Source organism: Cannabis sativa, chromosome X (assembly GCF_029168945.1).
Source record: "Cannabis sativa cultivar Pink pepper isolate KNU-18-1 chromosome X, ASM2916894v1, whole genome shotgun sequence".
NCBI classification, from domain to species: Eukaryota; Viridiplantae; Streptophyta; class Magnoliopsida; order Rosales; family Cannabaceae; genus Cannabis; species Cannabis sativa.
In genome coordinates this window covers 67,127,603-67,149,274 of record NC_083610.1, presented here as the reverse complement: position 1 = coordinate 67,149,274, position 21,672 = coordinate 67,127,603, and the positions used below count along the sequence as shown (strand labels likewise).

At 36.5% G+C, this 21,672-nt stretch overlaps 1 protein-coding gene across 1 annotated transcript; it reads right to left on the bottom strand.

Annotated features, from left to right (window-relative positions):
- Positions 1-20,873: 20,873 nt before the first annotated feature.
- On the bottom strand, positions 20,874-21,391 carry LOC133032788 (secreted RxLR effector protein 161-like; the record flags this gene model as incomplete). Its single annotated transcript, XM_061107252.1, has 1 exon — positions 20,874-21,391. A coding segment is annotated over exon 1 (492 nt), but the record flags the coding sequence as incomplete, so codon positions are not given.
- Between the last annotated feature and the right edge of the window lie 281 nt (positions 21,392-21,672).

Sequence of the window (21,672 nt, the reverse complement as noted above, 5' to 3'; positions counted from 1 at the left end):
TTTGCTGGATGTTATTGTTAGTTTGCAGAGGTATTTTAATGCTTAGTTAAGTAGAATTAACTAGGCTAGGGTGCATGCTAGTGGGTTTAACCAAGTTTGAGTTCTTGAACTCAAAGCTTGGTCTTCAATGGTGAACTTTGCATGTGGGATTTCTGGGTAGGTTTGATGCTCTAGAATTGTTATTTGGGACCTATGGAAGAGGTCTGGAGAGTTTGGGATCAATTGGGTTCGAATTGGTCAAGATATGAGAATTTTTGGTTGCTGCCTGCGAGGAACCGGAATTCCGGTTGTGCATCCGGAATTCCGGATGGGGGTTCAGATTTTCCCGAACCGGAATTCGGTTGGGCAACCTGGTCTTCGGTTGGGGATTTTTCGAACCCTAGTTTTCCTCGTTTTTGGGTTTTTAGGGGTATTGCCATGCTTTTTATCGATAGGGAAACTTTTAGTTTCAAGTTTTAGTCCGGGAAGTGATTTAGCGTGTCACTTATAGCGTTGTGATTTTTATGGTTTAGGAGCCGATGTCCGCCGTTCAAATTCGGTTCCGGTCGAGTTGACGGCACACACGAAATCGGAATCCGGTAAGATTAGTATAACGGTATGCATATGTAGTTTACATGTTTAGCGTGCATGTAGGAAGCTGTTAGATTACATTAGATATGTATTTAGGCTTCGAACCACCCAACCCCGTCACGTCGGTACAGCTGGAGTATGACCCGACGGCGGAGTATGGCCAGGTTCGACCGATCAGTGACACTGGTTGGTGGTTCGGTGCTATTGACCTATCCGTCGGTACGGTGGAGTATGACCAGCGGCGGAGTATGACCGGTTCGACCGATCAGGAGGATACTTGTCAATAGTACCGTCCCCTGAACGTTCAAAACTCAGTACCATGTTGGACATGGCAGTAGTGCTCAGTACCATGTTGGACATGGCAGTAGCGGGACTCAGTATCGTGTTGGACACGGCAGTCAGTTTTATGTATGATATTATTATGCTTTTCTTACTGAGTCTGTCAACTCACAGTTTACGTTCATGTGTAGGTAAAGGCAAGGCAGTTGCTGATGGACCGTGAGCGAGCTTATGGGATTGTACATGTCGGGGCGGTTAGGCCTGGAGCGTACGATCCTCGGGACAGCAGGGCTGAGATTTTTGTAACGGTCGTTAGATGACCTTATTTTGATGTAAAAATTGAATAGTAAAAACGTTTGTAAATATTTTTATAAATCGGGATCCCGAGACTTTTTGGTAAAATGGTTTATAAGTTTAATGAAAAAGCAAAATTTTAATTAATCACGTTTTTCCATAAACCTCGTTGATTAGCAACGAGCTGCACAGTACGTTTAAAAAATCACGTAATACGCCTGAATTAGTTAGGGTGTTACAGCTTTAGATGGAACAACATTTAAAATGTCATTTGCCATCTGTATAGCATATCCCCAGAAGGACGTAGACAGAGTTGAATAACTCAGCATAGACCTAACCATTTCCAAAAGAGTGCGATTTCTTCTTTCTGCAACTCCATTTTGTTGTGGAGTGCCTGAGGCAGTGTATCGGGATTTAATTCCAAGTTCAATTAAATGATCTTTGAACTGCATATCCATATATTCTCCACCCTTATCAGTTCGCAAGATCTTTAATGTTTTACCTAATTGGTTTTGAGCCAAAGCATGAAATTCTTGAAACTTTTCAAACGTTTCAGATTTCTTTTGCATTAGGTAAAGAAAACTATATCTAGAGTAATCGTCAATGAAAGTGACAAAATACTCATAACCACCTCAGGCTTTTACATTCAGAGGTTCGTAAACATCAGAATGCACTAACCCTAGGGGGTGTTTGGCACGCTCTCCCTTTGCAGAGAAAGAATGTTTGGTCATTTTTCCTTCCAGGCAGGACTCGCATACTGGCAATTCACCTAAGACGACATTTTTCAATGGGCCGTCTTTGGTTAGCCTATTGAGTCTATCAAAGCCTATATGACCTAAACGTAAATGCTATAGATAAGTTCGATCATCATTATCAATCTCTTTTCTTTTGAGGTTTCTAGGTTTAGCTACATTGAAAAGTTCACTGTTTAGTGAGATTTGTGTATTTGGTCTTAAAACATAAAGCCCTTGTTCCATGGAAGCAACACATATTTGAAATCCATTACGAGAAATTGAACAATAAGAACTCGAAAAATTCAATATATAAGATTGTGTTTGCAAACATGTGACACTAATCAAGTTTCTACTAAAGTTTGGAATAAATAAAACATTTTCTAAAATTAAAAATCTTTGTTGAAACTTGATGCGGGCTTTTCCTCTAGCTTTGACCGACACTAACTCGCCATTACCAACTTTAAGCTTTAACTCTTCTGGAAGCAGATTTTCCCAAGTTTCAAGTAGCTGCAGTGAAGAACATACATGGTTAGTAGACCCAGAATCAACAATCCAAGTGGATTTTTCGTTCTCTAAAACACATGATTCAAAGACAAAAGCATTACCTTCGTTTGAATTGTTTAGAAGCCGGGGACATCGTTCTTCTTGATGTCCCTTTTCATTACAATTCAAACATAGAAGATTATGTCTGATAATTGTACTTGAAGAAGCAGCTTTGCTAGAGCCTTCATGCTTAATCCTTTTCCTCTGATTCAGATTTGCAAACCCAGGAGGTCCCATTGCAATCAGATTCTTTTCATGGGCTCGTAATTCTGCTTCGAGCTTGTCCATGTCAGAGGAGTTGAAATTGTTGATCATGTAAGAAACAACAAATTCATTATACTCCGGAGGAAGACTATTAAGAATGAATTGGACCCATTGTTCTCTTGATAAATCAATTCCTAGTAGATTTGCCTTTTGGAACTTCAGATTCATCATCAACAGGTGCGAGTTTATGCAACTACCAGGATGCATTTTCACACTATAGAGTTCTTTTGCTAAGATAAGGAGTGGATCGGGGTGAGGGTTATTCATATTGACACTACAACACATCAATAAAACAGAAGTAAGGTTTTGGTTCATAAATTCATACACATGTTCAGAAAATAACAAATAATCACATATGTTATAAAAATACTAAATCTAACATAGTTTATTTTCCAAGGTTTTCAACAAACTGATACAGTGCCCCGTTTAGGCGAGAGTCAAAGCATCATCCATTGAATAGAATTGTCAATTAATCTAAAATGAAAATCATTCTAGCAACCTTTTATTCGATCAAGATTGGAATTCAGCGTTGTCCCGTTTAGGCGAGAGTCAAGGCAATTCTATCTTATGAGCTTCCACCATTGTTTCATATTTTGTAAGTCAAATATGGTCGCCACCATTAGGGTGATCCATACCATATAAAACACTTACAAAGCTACTTATCTTTCGAAATTAAACGTTCCTCCATTAGGGAGGATTACTCACTAAAACAAAAGCTATGTAAAACAACCAATGGAGATCGAATGTCTCTTGATTAAAGCTCATTATTTTAAAATATGTATTTTATTTAATCATTTATTCCGTATTATAATAATGAAAAATTACAAATTAAATTTGGTTTTGAAAAAAAATTTATTTAAAAAATATCCAACTTTAATTAAATTTCAATTATTATTTAAATTCGAAAAATAAATTCGAAATTTAAAATAGAATAAATTTTAAAAAAATATCTTGTTTAAGTTGTTTAGAAGAATCTAAAAAATCAACTTAAATATCTTTCAAATTAGATTTAATTAAATATTAAGTTGTAACCACTTAATTTGAAAATATTCCATTTTAAGTTAATATTTGAAAAAATATCAACTTAAAAAATATCTAAAGAATCTTAATAACCAATTCATAAAATTCCTCAACTTAATTTTGAAATTTGAAATTCAAAAGATATTCAGATTTAAGTTGTTAGAGATAACTACATTTTTCAAATTTCAACTTAAATAGGAATATTTAATGAAAAATTTAAATTAAGCTTCAGAAAGAATCTAGTTGGTTATAATTCTATATTTAATTAAATACAAGAAAATACATATAGTTTAGCTTAGAATAAAATTCTTTAAACTATGGTTTTCTTAATTTAATTTCAAAATAAATGAAATTAATTATGTTGCTAATCAATTTTATTAGGTTAAACTAATTTAATTAACCTAGTATAGTTATCCAAATCAGGCAAATGGGCCTTCACAATTGGGGTAGTTCATGTGAGGGAAATTTGGGTTCAGTATGTCGTACCCACTACTATGGCTCCCAACTCTCACACAAGGCCCAAAAGAGAGGAATTTAACCTTAAAATGAATAACTGTTATTAATTGAATAAGCCCAAAAACTAAATGGGCCTAAATAAAATCTATCAAAAACTATGATATTTATTTAGCAACAACAACCTATATGCATCTATAACAAAATTAAACATATAGGCTCACACAGGCACACATTTGGATGGATCCTATCATGTTGCTAGGTCATACACAGATGAAAGAAGATTGTAAAATTTACCTGTTACAAATTATTTACTTGACCAATTGAACCATGAGTTAAAATCAGATCATTGGATCTGTCAACAAGTTAACCATGGCTATTTGAAATTAAGCAATAATAGGTTTTATAAAACTTACATACAAGCTAAAACACATACTCCTGCAACAAGATGAATTGGATAGTTGGATGTAGGAATTATTTAATTTTAAATAATTATTTTCGAAAATATTTAAATAATAAAAAAATATTTCAGTTTTTTTTTTAAAAATAATAATAAAAAAAATTTAAAAATTAAACCTACAATTTTTGAAAAATTAGGTTTCAACTAACCTAAATATCATTTCAAAAATAATTGCTAACTACCTTTTAAATTTTTTAAAGTTATTTTATAAATTAAATATAAAATAAAAAAATAAATATTTTTTCAGATTTTATAATTTAATTTAAATAAAATAACAAAATTTAAAAAATTAGCAAAATATCTTACTTCTATTTAAAATTAAATGATTATAGTAATCTTATTTTAAATTTAAATAAGGTCAAATATTTAAAAAAAATTTTAATTTAAAAAATATTTAATATCTGACCTTTAAATTTAAAAAATAAGATAAAATAATCAAATTTAAAAATAAGATATAAAATCAAGCAAAAAGATAGATTTTTACTTGTTTTCAAATTCAAATTACACTAATATCTAAAATTAAATTTAAAAAATTCAAATTAATTTATTTCTGATATTAGATTTGAAAATTGAAAAGTGAAAATCAAAATACAAAATTACACAAAAAATCAGAAGTTAATTCCATGAAATAGCATGAAAAATTGAAGAAAAACGAAAAAATTGCGAGTTGTACGGACAGTATGCTGTGCATACTGTCCGCGTGCGCATGGGAGTGTGCATGACCGAGAAACCTCGGCGCAGGAGGCTGCATGCAGCCTCTCCGCTTGCGCGAGGCTCGGTTTCAGACAAAATCTTGTCTATGCGCGTGCTATCTGAGGGATGCCCCTCATCCGCGCGCGTGGGTAGTTGCACCACCCCTGATATTTTTCAAAACTTCAAGAAATCATAACTAATTCAAATTAAATCAAAATTAGGTTCTGTAAAAAAGTAAATTGCTTAATTTTTTCCATAATATCCAATAAAAATAATTCCAGAAACAGATATTCAATTATTTTTCACGAAAATTCAACAAACATTAATCAATCATCAAACAACACTCAAAACAACATGATACCATCCAAAACACAAACAAATCGTTTTAAGTCCAAATTTCTTGCAAGAAAATCAATTACCATGGCTCTGAGGCTAGTTGTTCGAAATTATTTTACCAGGATCTTAGATCTACTCACAAGTATGTTGATTAACACCCTAAATATGAACTTTTAAAACGATTATGAAATAAACACATATAAAGTATGAGAAACCTTACATTGGGTGCAGAGGAATATTATGTATCCTTCCGTTCAGATCTCTAACCCTTGTATCCTTTGTGTCGTAAAGTATTATCAAGATCTAAACCTGGATCTCTTTCTCTCCTTCTTCACTGCTGAAACTCGTTCTTGTTGAATATCTTTCTTCACGATCTTCCTCACTATGATTGAGGTATCACTTGCTGTGTGTGGGCACTACTCTATCACTAAGAGGTTCTAAATTCAAGAGAGAAGAAGAGAGTATAGGTGGCGGCTAGGTTAGAGAGAGAAGGCTCAGGTTTTTCTCTGAAGGAAATCAGATGTGTAAGTGTAAATTTCCTGAAGCCTTCACTATCTATTTATAGCATTCCACTAGGGTTAGGTTTGAATTATTTGGCATTAAAATAATGAAATTATCAGATGATAAACCCTATAAAAGTGGTCGACCATGGCTATGTGGATTTGGGCCTCACTTTTTGCAATTTTGCAGTTTTATCATTTCTGCATCCCATTTTCTCAAAAACGCCAATTTTCAAATTCAACCATTTAAATGCCAATTCTAACTATTGGGTGATTCTACAATGCACCCCCTTAAAAGGGATGTACTGATGCACCCTTAACTTGTTTCGGCATCCAGAAAAATATTTTAGTCTAATTTTTTTTCATATTCATGTACGTTATAGCTATTTAAGATATCCTACAAAATTTTGAAAAATTCAGAATAATTTACAATATAGAAAACAATGTTCAAACAGTCTATTTTACACGCGTATAAAATAAAATAGTCACGCGTGCAACACACTGTTTGAACATAATTTTCGGCATGTTAAACTTTTCTAAATTTCTTAAAATTTTGCAGGATGTCTTAAATAACTATAACGTACATAACCATGAAAAAAAATTTGACTAAAAAATTATTTCAGATGCTAAAACAGATAGGGGTGCATCAATATATCCATTTTAAGGGGGTGCATTGTAGAATTTTCCCCTAACTATTTAATAACTATAAATAATTATTAAATAATATTGTCATTTATCATATTTATTAATTGAACCATACAAAGTATCATAATTAACAAATATGCCCTAAAACTCTTTCTTTACAATTTCGCCCTTACTTAGTGAAAAAATTCACAAATAGACATAGTCTAATTTGAGAATTATAATTGATTAATCAAAACCAATTAAATGAGTCTTACAAGCAATATTATCTCAACTAGTGGGGGGACCATGGGTTTATATAACCGAGCTTCCAATAAGTAGATGAATAATTTATAACCTAAATTCACTGACTTATTAATTCTTCGTTGAATCCACGCATAGAACTTAGAATTGCACTCTCAGTATATAGAACGCTCTATATGTTCCACCATATAGACACGTCATTAGTTATCGATTGTTATAATCCTAATTTGATCAATGATCCTCTATATGAATGATCTACACTGTAAAGGGATTAGGTTACCGTTACACCCTACAATGTATTTAATCCTTAAAACACTTAACCCCGTATAAATGATATTTCAGCTATGTGAAATGAGTACTCCACCATTTATTTTCGGTTGGTCAAGCTCAAAGGAGATCATCCTTTACTTACTATTCGCCAGATAGAAGCTATACATTCCATGTTTATGTTAGCGCTCCCACTCAATTGCACTACCGTGTTCCCAAAATCTACGTATCACCCTGACCCAAAAGTAGGGTTAACTAACAAATCAAAAAACACGAATAACACTCTTGAGATTGAGCCTAATCATAACAGGATTAAGATCATTTGATCTAGGATCAACTAGGCGATATTGACTTGAATAGATATTACGGTAAGTTTAATAAATCTAAGTCAAAGTTCAATATCGGTCCCTTTCGATGCATACTCCATGCACCCAACCTGAGCTTTACTTTAACCAATGCTCTGGAAAGAACATAGCATTTCTCCAAATGCAAGTAAACTCTGCTGTAGATTATCATATCAGTAAAACCCTGTGTCTGATAAATCTAGGAAACTTTATTCACATAGTCATGTTTACTTTCCAATGTGTTGACAACACAATAAACAGGATCAAGTATGTGAAAATGGTTTTAGATGAATTTATAAATCATATAGACAAGCAATTGATAAGATGAACCAAAACATACACAAATGAATGAAAAATACTTCTGTTTCTTTATTGATGTTGAATAAAATGGATTACATTGAAATGGAGTTTTATTTAGGGCATAAAACCCAACAATAAGGCTCGAAAATAATGAAGAGAAACAAAGGGAGATTCAAATTCTATAGAAGGAGGTTCTCAAGTTTCTAATTATCTGAGAAAGAATGAAAACTAGAATGACTTTGGTTGGATGAAAATGAACCATCTTATTCCTTATATAGGATTTCTCCTAGGGTTAGATTTAAATTATATGGCGTTAAAAAAATGACAAAAATTGGCTAAAATTACCCTTAAGTGGCCGACCATAAGATAGGCCCCACTAAATTAGAATTTTGCCATTTTATTTAACAATTTATCTTTTCTTTCACAAATACCATATTTTCAAATTTCAATCCTTTTAATGTCAAAACTATTTATTTAATAATTAAAATCAATTATCAAATAAAATTGCATTTATTTATTAATTAGACTTAATAAGGTCTCTTAATTAACAAATAAATCCTAAAACCTCTTTTCTTTCACAAATAAGCCCTTGCTTAGTGAAAATTTGGGGTGTTCATAAAATAGCCGATCCAATCTAATCTACAAAGTGCGGATATTCGCACTTGTGCAGATTGGATTAGATTAGAAAATTCAAAATCCGTACTTGTGTGGATTGGATGTTGATTGACATGTAAAAGTAGCCGATCCAATCCAATCTACACATATTTATAAAAAAAATTAAAAAGTCATATATACAAATAATATTTTAATGTAAAGAAAATAGTAATTTAAAAGTCTAATACACATAGTAGAATTATATTTCAAAACTTAGGGTGTGTTTAGAAGTAACTGTGTAATTACTAGGTAGGGTAATTACTAGGGTAGTAATTACACAGTTTAGTAATTACACTATATTTTAAAATGCAAGGTGTGTTTGGATATGAGGTGGTAATTACATATGAATTCCTAATATCTTGTTTGGCAAAATAGTTAGTAATTACATAGGAAAATAATATTTTTTAATAGCTAATGTTTAATATGGAAAGTTTTTAGTAATTACACAGTGTAATTACATTCAATTCTCATGGGGGGCCATGAGAATTGGAGAGTGTAATTGGAACCCCTCAATTACTTCTAATTACACAGTTACACTGTAATTACATGGTCAGACAAACATGCCAAATTGTGTAATTACCTCCAATTACACACAAATCCAATTACATTGTGGCTTTTCAAACGCACCCTTAATAGATCAAATGTGTATTTCATTCTTATATATAATTTCTTTTTCTACATACAATTTAAAACAAAACTAAATATTGCGTTATACATACAATTTTTTTGTCTTCCTTTGAATTTGTTATTTGTTATTTTATTTATTTTAATTTGTTATTGGAGACATTAAATAACAATAATTTGTTTTATTTTGTTACTAGTTATGTGAAGAAGTATTTTTTTTTTCATAAGTATTCAATAATTTAATATTAAAAAGTAACAAATCTAAAATAACTGATCCAATCCGCACTTTTGTGGATTGGATTGAATTGGACTTGAGCTATTGAGCGGATTAGATTGGATCCAAAAAATGAAATCCGCATCTAGTGTAGATCGCATGCATTATGAGCAAAATAGTGCGGATTGGATTGGATGAACACCCCTAGTGAAAATTCATAAATAAGATATAGTCTAATTTTAGAATTGTAATTGATTAATTAAAATTAATTAACTGAGTCTTACAAGCAGTATTATCTCAACTAGTTTGGGAACCATGGGCTATATAACCAAGCTTCCAATAAGTAGATCTAGAATTTACCAAGTAAATTCTCTAACTTATTAATTCCTCCTTGCGCCACTATAGATTCGAAATTACACTCTTAATTATATAGAACGCTCTATATGTTCCACGATATAGATACACTATGAATTATCTATTGTTCTAATCCAAATAATCAAAGATCCTCTATAGATGATTTACATCAAGTAAGGACAAATTTACTGTTCCACCCCTCAATGTATTTTATCCTTAAAATATTTAGCTTCCTATAAATGATATTTCAGTAAATTGATATAATTACTTAAATAAGAGCTCTTCTATTTATCTCTATTAAGCCAAGCTCGAAGGAAATTATCATTTCACTTCTATGTCTAGATAGAAACTATATATTTTGTATCTATGATTAGCGTTCCTACTCAATTGTACTATCATGTTTTCAAGATGTATGTGTTACCTGAACCAATTGGTAGGCTTTAACAAACAAGTCTAAGAACATAAATAACACTCTTGAGATCGAACCTAACCATATCAGGATTAAGATCTTTTGATCTAAGATCAACCAATAATATTAACTTAGAAAGATACAACGGTAAGATTATAATATCTTTACCAAGATCAATATCGGTCCCAGTCCAGTGTATACTCCATGCATCCGATACTAGCATACTTTGCTAATGTCCTGGAAAGAACATAACACTTATCTAAGGTGTAAGTAAACTTTACCGCTGACTATCACATTAGTGTAAATCCAGTGCACTAATGAATCATGAGACTTAATCTATTGACATCACTGTAATTGTGAATTACAATATGTTCTGGGTATTATAAAAATGGTATATTAAACCATAAGCATGAAAAATACATGTAAACATAAATGACTTCTAATCTTCTATTGATAACAAATAAGATTATATTGAAATGAGTTTTATTTAGGGCATAAAATCCCAACAGAAGGTACTCTCCCTCAACCCCCTTCCAATGACTCTCTCCTTATTTCTTGGGTCTGGTGCAACCAAATTGTGATGTCTTGGATTCTCCATTCTGTATCACCTAAAATAAGAAGTAGTATAATGTATCTTGATACTGCATCTGAGATGTGGACAATCCTAAACAACAGATGCAATCAAGGTAATGGTCCAAGAATATTCGAATTGGAGACTTTTACCTATCTTCAGCAAGGTGATGATTCTGTTAGTGCCTATTTCACAAAATCTACAGCTGTGTGGGATGAAATCAACCAACTTTGACCTCGCATCCCCTATACATGTACAACTGCCACCCAAAATCATGCTCACCTTAACCATGATCAAGTACTCCAATTCCTAAAAGGACTCAATGAATCCTTTCACGTAATACATGATCAAATTCTCCTCATTAATCCCTTCCCTCCTCTTAATAAGGTTTTTTCTATGGTCATTCATCAATAATGACAAAGAACATTGGGCAATCGAAACATACCTTCCCTTGTAGCTGATGCTACAACCCCTTCCCCCACAGCTCCTGATTCAAATCATGTGGCAAACCAGGCATCAAAGAATAAAAGGCCTCATCCCTATTGTACACATTGTCAAAAACCAAGTCACTATAAGGACAAATGCTACTTCTTGCATGGTTTTCCACCTAGTTATTGTAAACCAAGAAACAATGATACATCTATTACAAATAATTGAACACCAGATTATAGTTCTCAATCTTGGATGAATCCACACACCCTGCAGTCATCTTTTCCCCCAAATGAGTCACAACAATCTCAATTCACACCAGCACAATGCCAACAACTCATTTCCTTACTGAGTCAATAGCTGCAGCCTACTACTGATGCTTCAACATCATATGCACTTGCAATTAATAATTTTTTTTTTGGTAATTTCACTCATTTCTCCCAATATTTGGATAATTGATAGTGGTGCCACACACCATGTTCGTTGTTATGCTACATGTTTTTCATCTTTCACAGCAACACCTAAAAACAAATCAGCCACTCTCCCTAATGGAGCAAATATTAATATTGCTCAAATTGGCACTGTCATACTTAATCATAATATCATACTTTACAATTTTCTTTTTATTCCACAATTTAAATTCAATTTAATTTCTACCAGTGCCCTCTTAGCCAATTCTTCACATATAGTTTCTTTTACTTCTAACACTTGTTCCATTTAGGACCACTCTCAGACCTTGAAGATTGGGACAACTAGGAGATTTGGATATCTTTTATTACATTCAATAGGAACAACTTTTGAATTCAGTTTCTTGTAATGTCAATGTAATCAAACACCAATGGCATACACGCCTTGGTCATCCCTCTGTACTCATTACAAACAAATTAAATAAATAACTGAATTTCCCTGTTGCTAACAAAATTTCTCATAACTGTCCAACCTATCATCTGTCAAAGCAAAAGAAATTACCTCTCATATATAACAATGATTTCTCTAAAGCAATCTTTGATCTAATTCATTCATACATTTAGGGTCCCTACCCAATCCCTCCATTTGAAGGATACAAGTATTTTCTAACCATTGTAGATGACCATTCAAGGCACACATAATTACATCTCCTACGGGCTAAATTAGATGCCCCAACAATAATTCAGAATTTCTTTACCTTTGTCAATGTCCATTACAAAGCCAATATCAAGGCTCTTAGGACTGACAATGCAAAAGAACTCAAACTAACTAGTTTTTATAAAAGCAAAGGCACCATCAATTATAACTCTTGTGTTGGAAGGCTTCAGTAAAATGCTGTGGTGGAAAGAAAGCACCAACACATATTGAATGTAGCAAGAGCACTTGCATTTCAATCTAACCTTCCATTGACATATTGGAGTTTCATGGTCAAAACTGCAGTATACTTATTGAATCGAACCCCTTCAATCCTCTTACATGACAAAACATCTTATGAGTTACTGCATAGTAAGCCACCCCAATACTATCATCTCAGAATTTATGGTTGCCTAGCATATGCATCACACATTCAACACCAAAACAAGTTTGCTCCTAGGGCTCGAGCATGTGTTTTCATAGGCTATCCAAAACATATGAAAGCCTACACCTTACTTGACATAGAAACTAATCAGATCTTTCACTCTAGAGATGTCATCTTCTATGAGAACATCTATCCTCTCCAAACCGAAACTCCTAATAATAATATCAATAATTTCTTCCCTAAAATGCAGGATATAGACCAGGATCATATGGTTCCAACTACCAAGGCTCAGCCTCTAATTTTTTCTCCAATCAAACGAGTAGAAGCACAAGTTGCTCCCAACATCCTTGTTGACACAAAAATTCCAACAATAGACACAAATTCTGCTTCTACTCCACTACCAGCAGCCCCAACTTTAACTAAATTTGGCAGGCATCTTCAAAAACCTGCATATTTGTAGGACTATAGCTGCACCATGAATATTCATCCTTCAACCACTTATCACCCCCGTGCAAATTACCTATCCTACAACAAGCTCTTTGCTTCTTTTAGAGTAGCTGTCCTTGCTACAACACATTTCATCAAATCGACTACATTTGCACAAGCTTGCAAACATAAAGTATGGAGCAATGCAATGGACAATGAAGTAGAAGCTCTAGAAGCTAATGACACTTGGATTGTTGTCCCATTACTTCCAAGACAACATACCATTGATAATAAACGGGTCTACAAAATTAAATATAACTTAGATGAGTCTGTTGAGAGGTTCAAAGCTCATTTAGTAACAAAGGGTAATAATCAGAAACAAGGTATTGGCTATTCCAACACCTACGCCCCTGTAGCAAAGTTTAACACCCTCAAGTTACTTTTTGCACTTGCTGCAATCAAACAATGGCATCTCCACCATATGGACATAAATAATACCTTCCTACTTGGTGATTTGAATGAGGATATCTACATGAAATTTCCCCAAGACTATACTCCCAAGGGTGTTATACCTCCAAATGATGTATGCAAATTAAAGAAGAGTTTGTATGGCCTGAAATAAGCATCCAGACAATGGTATGCAAAACTCAGCAACACACTTCTTCAACAAGGTTTTAACTAGTCAAAAAATGATAACTCCCTCTTTCTTCGACAAAAGGCATGGACTTTCATGGCCTTATTAATATATGTTGATGACATAATATGTAGCACCCTTTCCCACAGGGACGCCACGTGTATGCTTTTACAAACTTATTTTAAAATTAATTTAATTAATTTACAAAAAGTGCAGAGTAATTAAAACTTTTAAATTAAAATAAAAATATAACCCTTATAAAAGATAAACCACTACAGGGATCCCCTGTATAAAAATTTTACACCCTGTTTCAACATTAGTTTACATCAAAGGGTTACAATTTAAAATACAGCCGAAAAGGTGGATCCTGTCCACTGGTAGCTGAGGCGCCGCAGTTAATATGTACATTACTGGAAAACCTCTGACTCATGGTTGATTCGCTTTACCCTTCCCTTTACCTGCACCATGAAGCACCCGTGAGTCACAAAGACTCAGCAGAAAAAGCTATTAATTCATATGCAATTGTTGACCGAGGTTTTCAGCAATCAATTTAATAATGTATATGAGAAAGCTGTAGGAAGTTTAATGTAGAAGATTTTTACGTGGTTGGGGCATTAATGAGCCTTAGTCCACGAGTCTTTCTTATTTATGAGAGTATTTATTACAGAGAATGTTCTTGGTAGATATTCGTCTTAGTTGCTCTCTTTAATTCTTATGAACCCAAAATTCTCGACCACTATCTCAGTGTATTTGGGGGGTATTTATAGTGTTTTTCTGGGGTGATCCCTAGAAGTGAAGCACTTGTCTTTCTGTGTAGTTTCAGTAGGGGCCCATATTCCCAGCAGATACAAAATAGGAAATACATGACCTATACCTTAGGTATCTTAGGGGTTAGGTGGATATAGTCTTTTATCCCTTCTTGATTGATGTGATCTCTCATAAAGTAGCCGTCACTAGCCTTATTAATCATAGCGTAATAGCTGCATAAGAGGAGTTATGCCGTCAGACTTATTGCTTATGGCAGTTCCAATACGTTTTCTCCCATGCGGCATTAAATGAGAGGTGATTGTTCAAATAAGGTCCTCTTCCTCCCAGAGATCCCTAGGCATTCCCCTGGTCTCCGGGAGTACGTGGAGCCTTTCCCTCTCCTCCGGGAGGGTATATTCTTGTTGACACTCTCGATGCTAAGAGACTTAGTTAATTGATCTGAGAGTCACGCCTCTTAGATCCACGTGTTTTCGTCATATTGGTCCACGTATTTTGGGAAAAATTAAGGGCAACATTTACCCCCAAGCCTTGTTTGGTGTGAAGTAAACGAGGCTTGCTTAGGTGCCTCCGGCTGTCTCATTGATTTCCTGGCACGTGCTTCGGGTGCGTGGGCTGCATTTATGACAGTCATCATTAAAATTTATTGCTTTTTGCAGGAAACGATTTGCTTCCCGTCCATTAATGATCCGGAGCATTTAATTGGTGTCAGACAAATACTCAAGCGTTTCCAGCCACCCTGAAGAGCATTCATCCCAACCGTTAGATCTATAGAATACGAATCGATTCGATTCCCACCGTTCGATTACGCCTGATCACAGCTGCTTTGCACCAGTTCTAGCCTATAAAAGCCAGCCTTTTCCCTTCATTTGGTTACTTTCACTACTTTGCCATTTTTTCGCAAGAGCTCTTTTGAGAGAAAAAATTTCAGACACCATAGATTTCTTGTTGCTCTTCCTCCGTCGTTGTCAATCCACCCTATACTGTCGACTGACGCCGACCCCCAGCTCTCAACTTTCATGTAAGTTCCCTGGATACTTTGTGCCTTTTATCGTCTGTTTGCATGTTAGGATAGAACTTCTTGGTTGAGTGTTGGATTTCTGGGAAATAACTCTGACCTAGTCTGTTGTGTAATGCGTAGAGTCTTCTTTATTTGTGTCTTTGTTATTTTCCTCCATTTTTCTTTAGAATCGACCCTTCTGTCGAAAGACTGTTTAGGGCGTGGGGCGATTTTTGCTCCCACATTCTGCGTTTTTTGCTTTTCTTCCGCTTTCGCTGCCTTTGGGATTTTTGCACCCGATGTTTGCTAAGGAAAGTACTTTGAGTTTCCATTTTTGGCAAACATCCGGAGGGGGCCTCTTTCCAGTGGTTAGGGACCCCCATTCCCTTTTTTAACATTAGGGTTTGGTTTGGGGTCTAACTGCTGGATTCTTTCTTTTTTCAGAACGAAACATGTCTACCCCTGCGTCAAGAACTAAGTCTTCTAAGAAGGGGGCGGCCGCTCTAGCCACCCTGGAGGAGGTTATGAAGGGTCCGGTTGCCCAGGAGAACTACATGTGCCGTTCTAACGGCTGGAAGCGGATGAACTCCGCTCTACCCGATCTGTGCTCATCAATTAGAGAAGATCGTGACAGTTACTGGGATTAAGCCGTCCGCGTCTGGGGTTTTCCATCGCTTACCTTACGACGAAGAGACGCCCAACCACAATTATAGGGGTTTTGGAGCCGTGAGTTAGACCCATCTCATGTCCGGAGCCATGCTTCCCCTTCAGGATTATTTCATTAATTTCCTTGTATTTGTTGGCCTCGCGCCGTACCAACTTATTCCCCAAGCTTACCGCCTGCTCTCAGGCCTATTTATTTTTTATGTAGCCAGAGGCTGGGCTTCACCTAGCCCAGATGAAATTTTATATTTTTATGAACTGGTGTCTGTCCCCAAAAAGGGGAACAAGTTTAAGGACGATTTTTTCACTCTCCGGGCCCATCCTTCTAACGAGGGCCTGCTCCCTTTTAATTTTCAAAAGAATGTTAAGGAATATTGCCACCGCTTTTTCCTCTTCTGGCTTCCAAGTCGTGGATCGCCCGGAGCTCCTCACGGAGTGGGTCAGGATCCCTCCTCTTCTCCGCATTACCCCTACCCAGCTGTTCCTCCAGCATGCCAGGGTTTTCTCCACTTATGACAAGAAAGGTCTTAACGTGGGGGACTTGGTCACAATGGAGAACTGCCGGAAGGCCAAGCTCATCTCCGAGAGTCAATCAATGGATGACTTCAATCTCTCCAAGATTCTCTGCCTAAATATTCGTACCCCCAACGATGAAAAGGTGCTCAGGGCGGACATCATTGCCTCGACGGAGGACCGGTACCAAAAGTACCTCTTTAGGAGGGAACAGGAGTTGGCCTATATTAAGGCTCGGGCCGCTGCCAGGAGGACCCTTCGACTGGAGGCGGGCAAAGAACGGACGCCTTCTCGGCCTAAGTTGCTGGTCCCGGTTCCCAATACTGGGGCTCCTGCACCAACACATCCAGATCCAGTAAGTCTCCCTTAACGGTTCATCATGTTCCTTCTGCCCAAGAGTATTCCCGGTGTAGGCCTATAGGATTTGACGAGCGTCTTCTTAGATTTAGGATGCCACCCACCCGGTGGGGTGATCATGCCAAAGCCTTTTATTTTTCCAACATAGGTCATTTTTTTGGCCGGTGCCAGATGGGTTCTGGACCTCCTGCACCCATTCCCGTGGATCACTCAGCTTATCTGTCTTCCAGCTGGTTTCTCCCCTCGGACAGCTTTCTTGGGGATGATGAAGCTAGTATTGTAGTGCAAGACTTTGCTAGGGTTGAGTTAGATAGTTAGGGTAGGACTAGTTTTACCGCTTTGTTTTCATGTGCATACTTTCTTATGGCCATTGTGACACTTAGTTTATTTGTCTTTTTGAAGCAGCCCAGCCAATGGAGGATCTTTTGGTGACTCTAGCCCAAACATACAGCCCGGACTCTGCTCTTCCTCCGGCACCTGCCCAGACGGTGACCCGGGGAGGTCTTCTTCCAGTGTCCCCTTAGGCCCAATCGTCTTGAATGATGAAGACGGGTAGGTCGAGGAGGAGGAGGAAGGTGAGATCGTGGCCCCACTGGACCGGAAGCGCAAGGGCAAGATGGTGGAGGCTGAGTCTTCCAAAAAACCTAGGAGGGTGGACACTCCGGCCGTCAGCTCTGATTTAGGGATTCCACCTAAAGCCGAGGAATACACTGTACCTCCCAGCATCATCCTTACTCCCGTCCCCGCAGATGAGGAAAGGCAGCAACTTCGAATTTCCAAGCATAACTATGCCATGGCCGAGTATACAAGGGGGAATGCCGAGGTGGAAGCCCTTAAAAAGGTCTTACGGGAGGCTCAAGAAAATTCCTTACGCGAGGAAGCCTTTAGGAACGCTTGGGACCTGAACATGGACCCTCTGACAAACTGGTTCAACCGCTTCGTCGGTCTTACTCTTGCTCCTTTTGCCCCTGAGTTGACAAGCCATTTTGTCTCCAACCTGACCCAACTTCCGGCCAAACTATATGCAGCCTGCGCTTCTACGAACTCAATCTATCAGATTCAGGATATCAGCGCTTCTATGACCGCGGTAAGTCTTCATTAATGGTTTCTTTTGTGCTTCACTCTAGCATCTGATCTCTTATACTTAACTATTTTTTTTTCTTATTTTGCAGATCGCTGCAGAGACCGGTCGCCTCTCAAAGACTTTAATTGATCATGGGTACGTCATGTCCAAGTTCGGGGGCATGAACGAGGCCATGAAGAGTTTGAGAGATTTGGCGACTGAGAGGAAAGCGTTCTGGGAAGAGGCCCAACAGAGGGAAGCTCAGGCGGAGTGGAAGCATCAGGAGGCACTAGCAGCCAAGGTGGAGGAGCTGAAGACCCGGGATGAGGCCGTGGCTAAGGCGAGGCGCGAGCTGAAGAAGGCCAAGGAGGCAGTCGAAGATCTGTCTGCCAGGCTGAAGCCTATGGAAGAGCTGCATCAGGCTGACTTGCAGACGACGACCAACTTGACCGTTGAGGTGAAGGAGCTCAAGGATTTCAAAGATCAGGCCCTGAAGAAGGCGAAAAGGGATGAGCACCTGGCCCTTGTTGTCTGCAATCATTGCACTAAGTGTTGGAAATTATTTTACCAGGTTCTTAGATCTACTCACAAGTATGTTGATTAACACCCTAAACATGAACTTCTAAAACGATTATAAAATTAAACACATATAAAGTATGAGAAACCTTACATTGGGTGCAGCGGAATAATATGTCTCCTTCCGTTCAGATTTCTAACCCTTGTATCCTTTCTGTCGTAGAGTATTATCAAGATCTGAACCTGGATCTCTTTCTCTCCTTCCTTTGATGTTGAAACTCCTTCTTGTTGAATGTCTTTCTTCACGATCTTCCTCACTATGATTGAGGTATTACTTGCTGTGTGTGGGCACTACTCTATCACTAAGAGATTCGAAATATTCAAGGAAGAAGAAGGAGTGGAAGGTGGCCGCCAGGTATAGAGAGAATGCTCAGGTTTTTTCTCTGAAGGAAACAAGATGTGAAAATCTATTTTTCCTGAAGCCATCACTATCTATTTGTAGCATGCCACATAGGGTTAGGTTTGAATTATTTGGCATTAAAATAATGAAAATATCAAGTGATAAAACCTACAAAGGTGGCCGACCATGGCTTATTGGATTTGTGCCTCACTTTTGCAATTTTGCTGTTTTATCATTTCTGCATCCCATTTTCTCAAAAACGCCAATTTTCAAATTCAACCATTTAAATGCCAATTCCAACTATTTAATAACTATAAATAATTATTAAATAATATTGTCATTTATCTTATTTATTAATTGGACCATACAAAGTATCTTAATTAACAAATATGCCCTAAAAACTCTTTCTTTACTATTTCGCCCTTACTTAGTGAAAAAATTCACAAATAGACATAGTCTAATTTGAGAATTATAATTGATTAATCAAAACCAATTAAATGAGTCTTACAAGTAATATTGTCTCAACTAGTGGGGGGACCATGGGTCTATATATCCGAGCTTCCAATAAGCAGATCAGGAATTTATAACCTAAATTCACTAACTTATTAATTCTTCGTTGAATCCACGCATAGAACTTAGAACTGCACTCTCAGTATATAGAACGCTCTATATGTTCCACCATATAGACACGTCATTAGTTATCCATTGTTATAATCCTAATTTGATCAATGATCCTCTATATAGATGATCTACACTGTAAAGGGATTAGATTACCGTGACACCCTACAATGTATTTTATCCTTAAATCACTTAACCCCGTATAAATGATATTTCAGCTAAGTGAAATGAGTACTCCACCATTTATTTTCGTTTGGTCAAGCTCCAAGGAAATCATCCTTTACTTTCTATTCGCCAGATAGAAGCTATAGATTCCATATTTATGTTAGCGCTGCCACTTAATTGCACTACCGTGTTCCCAAAATGTACGTATCACCCTGACCCAAAAGTAGACTTAACTAACAAATCAAAGAACACAAAGAACACTCTTGAGATTGAGCCTAATCATATCAGGATTGAGATCATTTGATCTAGGATCAACTAGGCAATATTGACTTGAATAGATATTACGGTAAGTTTAATTAAATATACGTCAAAGTTCAATATCGGTCCCTTCCAATGCATACTCCATGCACCCAACCCAAGCTTTACTTTAACCAATGCTCTGGAAAGAACATAGCATTTTACCAAATGCAAGTAAACTTTGTTGTAAATTATCATATCAATGAAACCCCGTGTTTTGATAAATCTAGGAATCTTTATTCACATAGTCATGTTTACTTTCCACTGTGTTGACAACACAATAAACAGGATCAAGTATGTGAAAAGGGTTTTAGATGAATTTATAAATCAAATAGACAAGCAATTGATAACATGAACCAAAACATACAAATGAATGAAAAATACTTTTGTGTCTTTATTGATATTGAATAAAATGGATTACATTGAAATGGAGTTTTATTTAGGGCATAAAACCCAACAAACTCCCACTTGCACTAATATAAAACTAATCAGTACATATCAATTAATCTTTAATTCTGACGGTGCTTTTCAAATGCAGTCACTGCCAAGACTTTGGTGAATGGATCAACTAAGTTGTCATCTGTGTCCACTTTCTCAACCAGTACATCCCCTCTTGCCACATATTCTTTGATGATGTGATATTTCCTTTCTATGTGTTTGCTTCTCTTGTGGCTTCGAGGTTCCTTACTGTTGGCTATTGCTCGATTATTATCACAAAGAAGGACAAGAGGCTTTTCCATTCGAGGTACGACACCGATACTGGTGAAGAACTTTCTCAGCCAGACAAGCTCTTTAGCAGCTTCTGCTGCAGCTATGTATTCTGCTTCCATCATAGAGTCTGATATCGCGGTTTGTTTAGCACTTCTCCAAACCACTGCTCCACCCCCAAGAGTAAACACCATCCCAGATGTAGATTTCCTGTCTTCAAGACATGCCTGGAAATCTGAATCGGTATAGCCTATGGGATTTAAAGCACCACCCTTGTAGACTAACACAAGATTTCTTGTACTCTTTAAGTATTTCAGAATATACTTAACTGCATTCCAATGTTCCTGACCTGGATTTGATTGATACCTGCTCACGATTCCAACTGCATAGCAGATGTCAGGTCTAGTGCATAACATTGCATACATTAGACTTCCAACTGCAGAAGCATAAGGAATTTTCGCCATGTCCTTTATCTCTTGAGGATCAGTAGGAGACTGTTCCTTAGATAGACGAATACCATATCTAGAAGGCATATTCGCCCCATTGGTGTTGTTCATGGAGAATCTCTCTAAAACTTTGTCAATGTAGGTTGTTTGAGAGAGAGCAAGGGATCTGTTCTTCCGGTTTCTAATAATCTGAATACCAAGAACATAGGCTGCCTCACCCAAATCTTTCATATCGAATTGAGTGTCAAGCCATTCCTTGATGTTAGTCATTTTCTTGATATTGTTTCCAATAATCAAAATGTCGTCAACATAAAGGACCAGGAATACTACTACTTGGTCTTCCTTGAGTTGGTAAACACAAGGTTCATCTTCATTCTGAAGAAAGCCGTAGGTCTTGATGATTTCATCAAACCTTTTT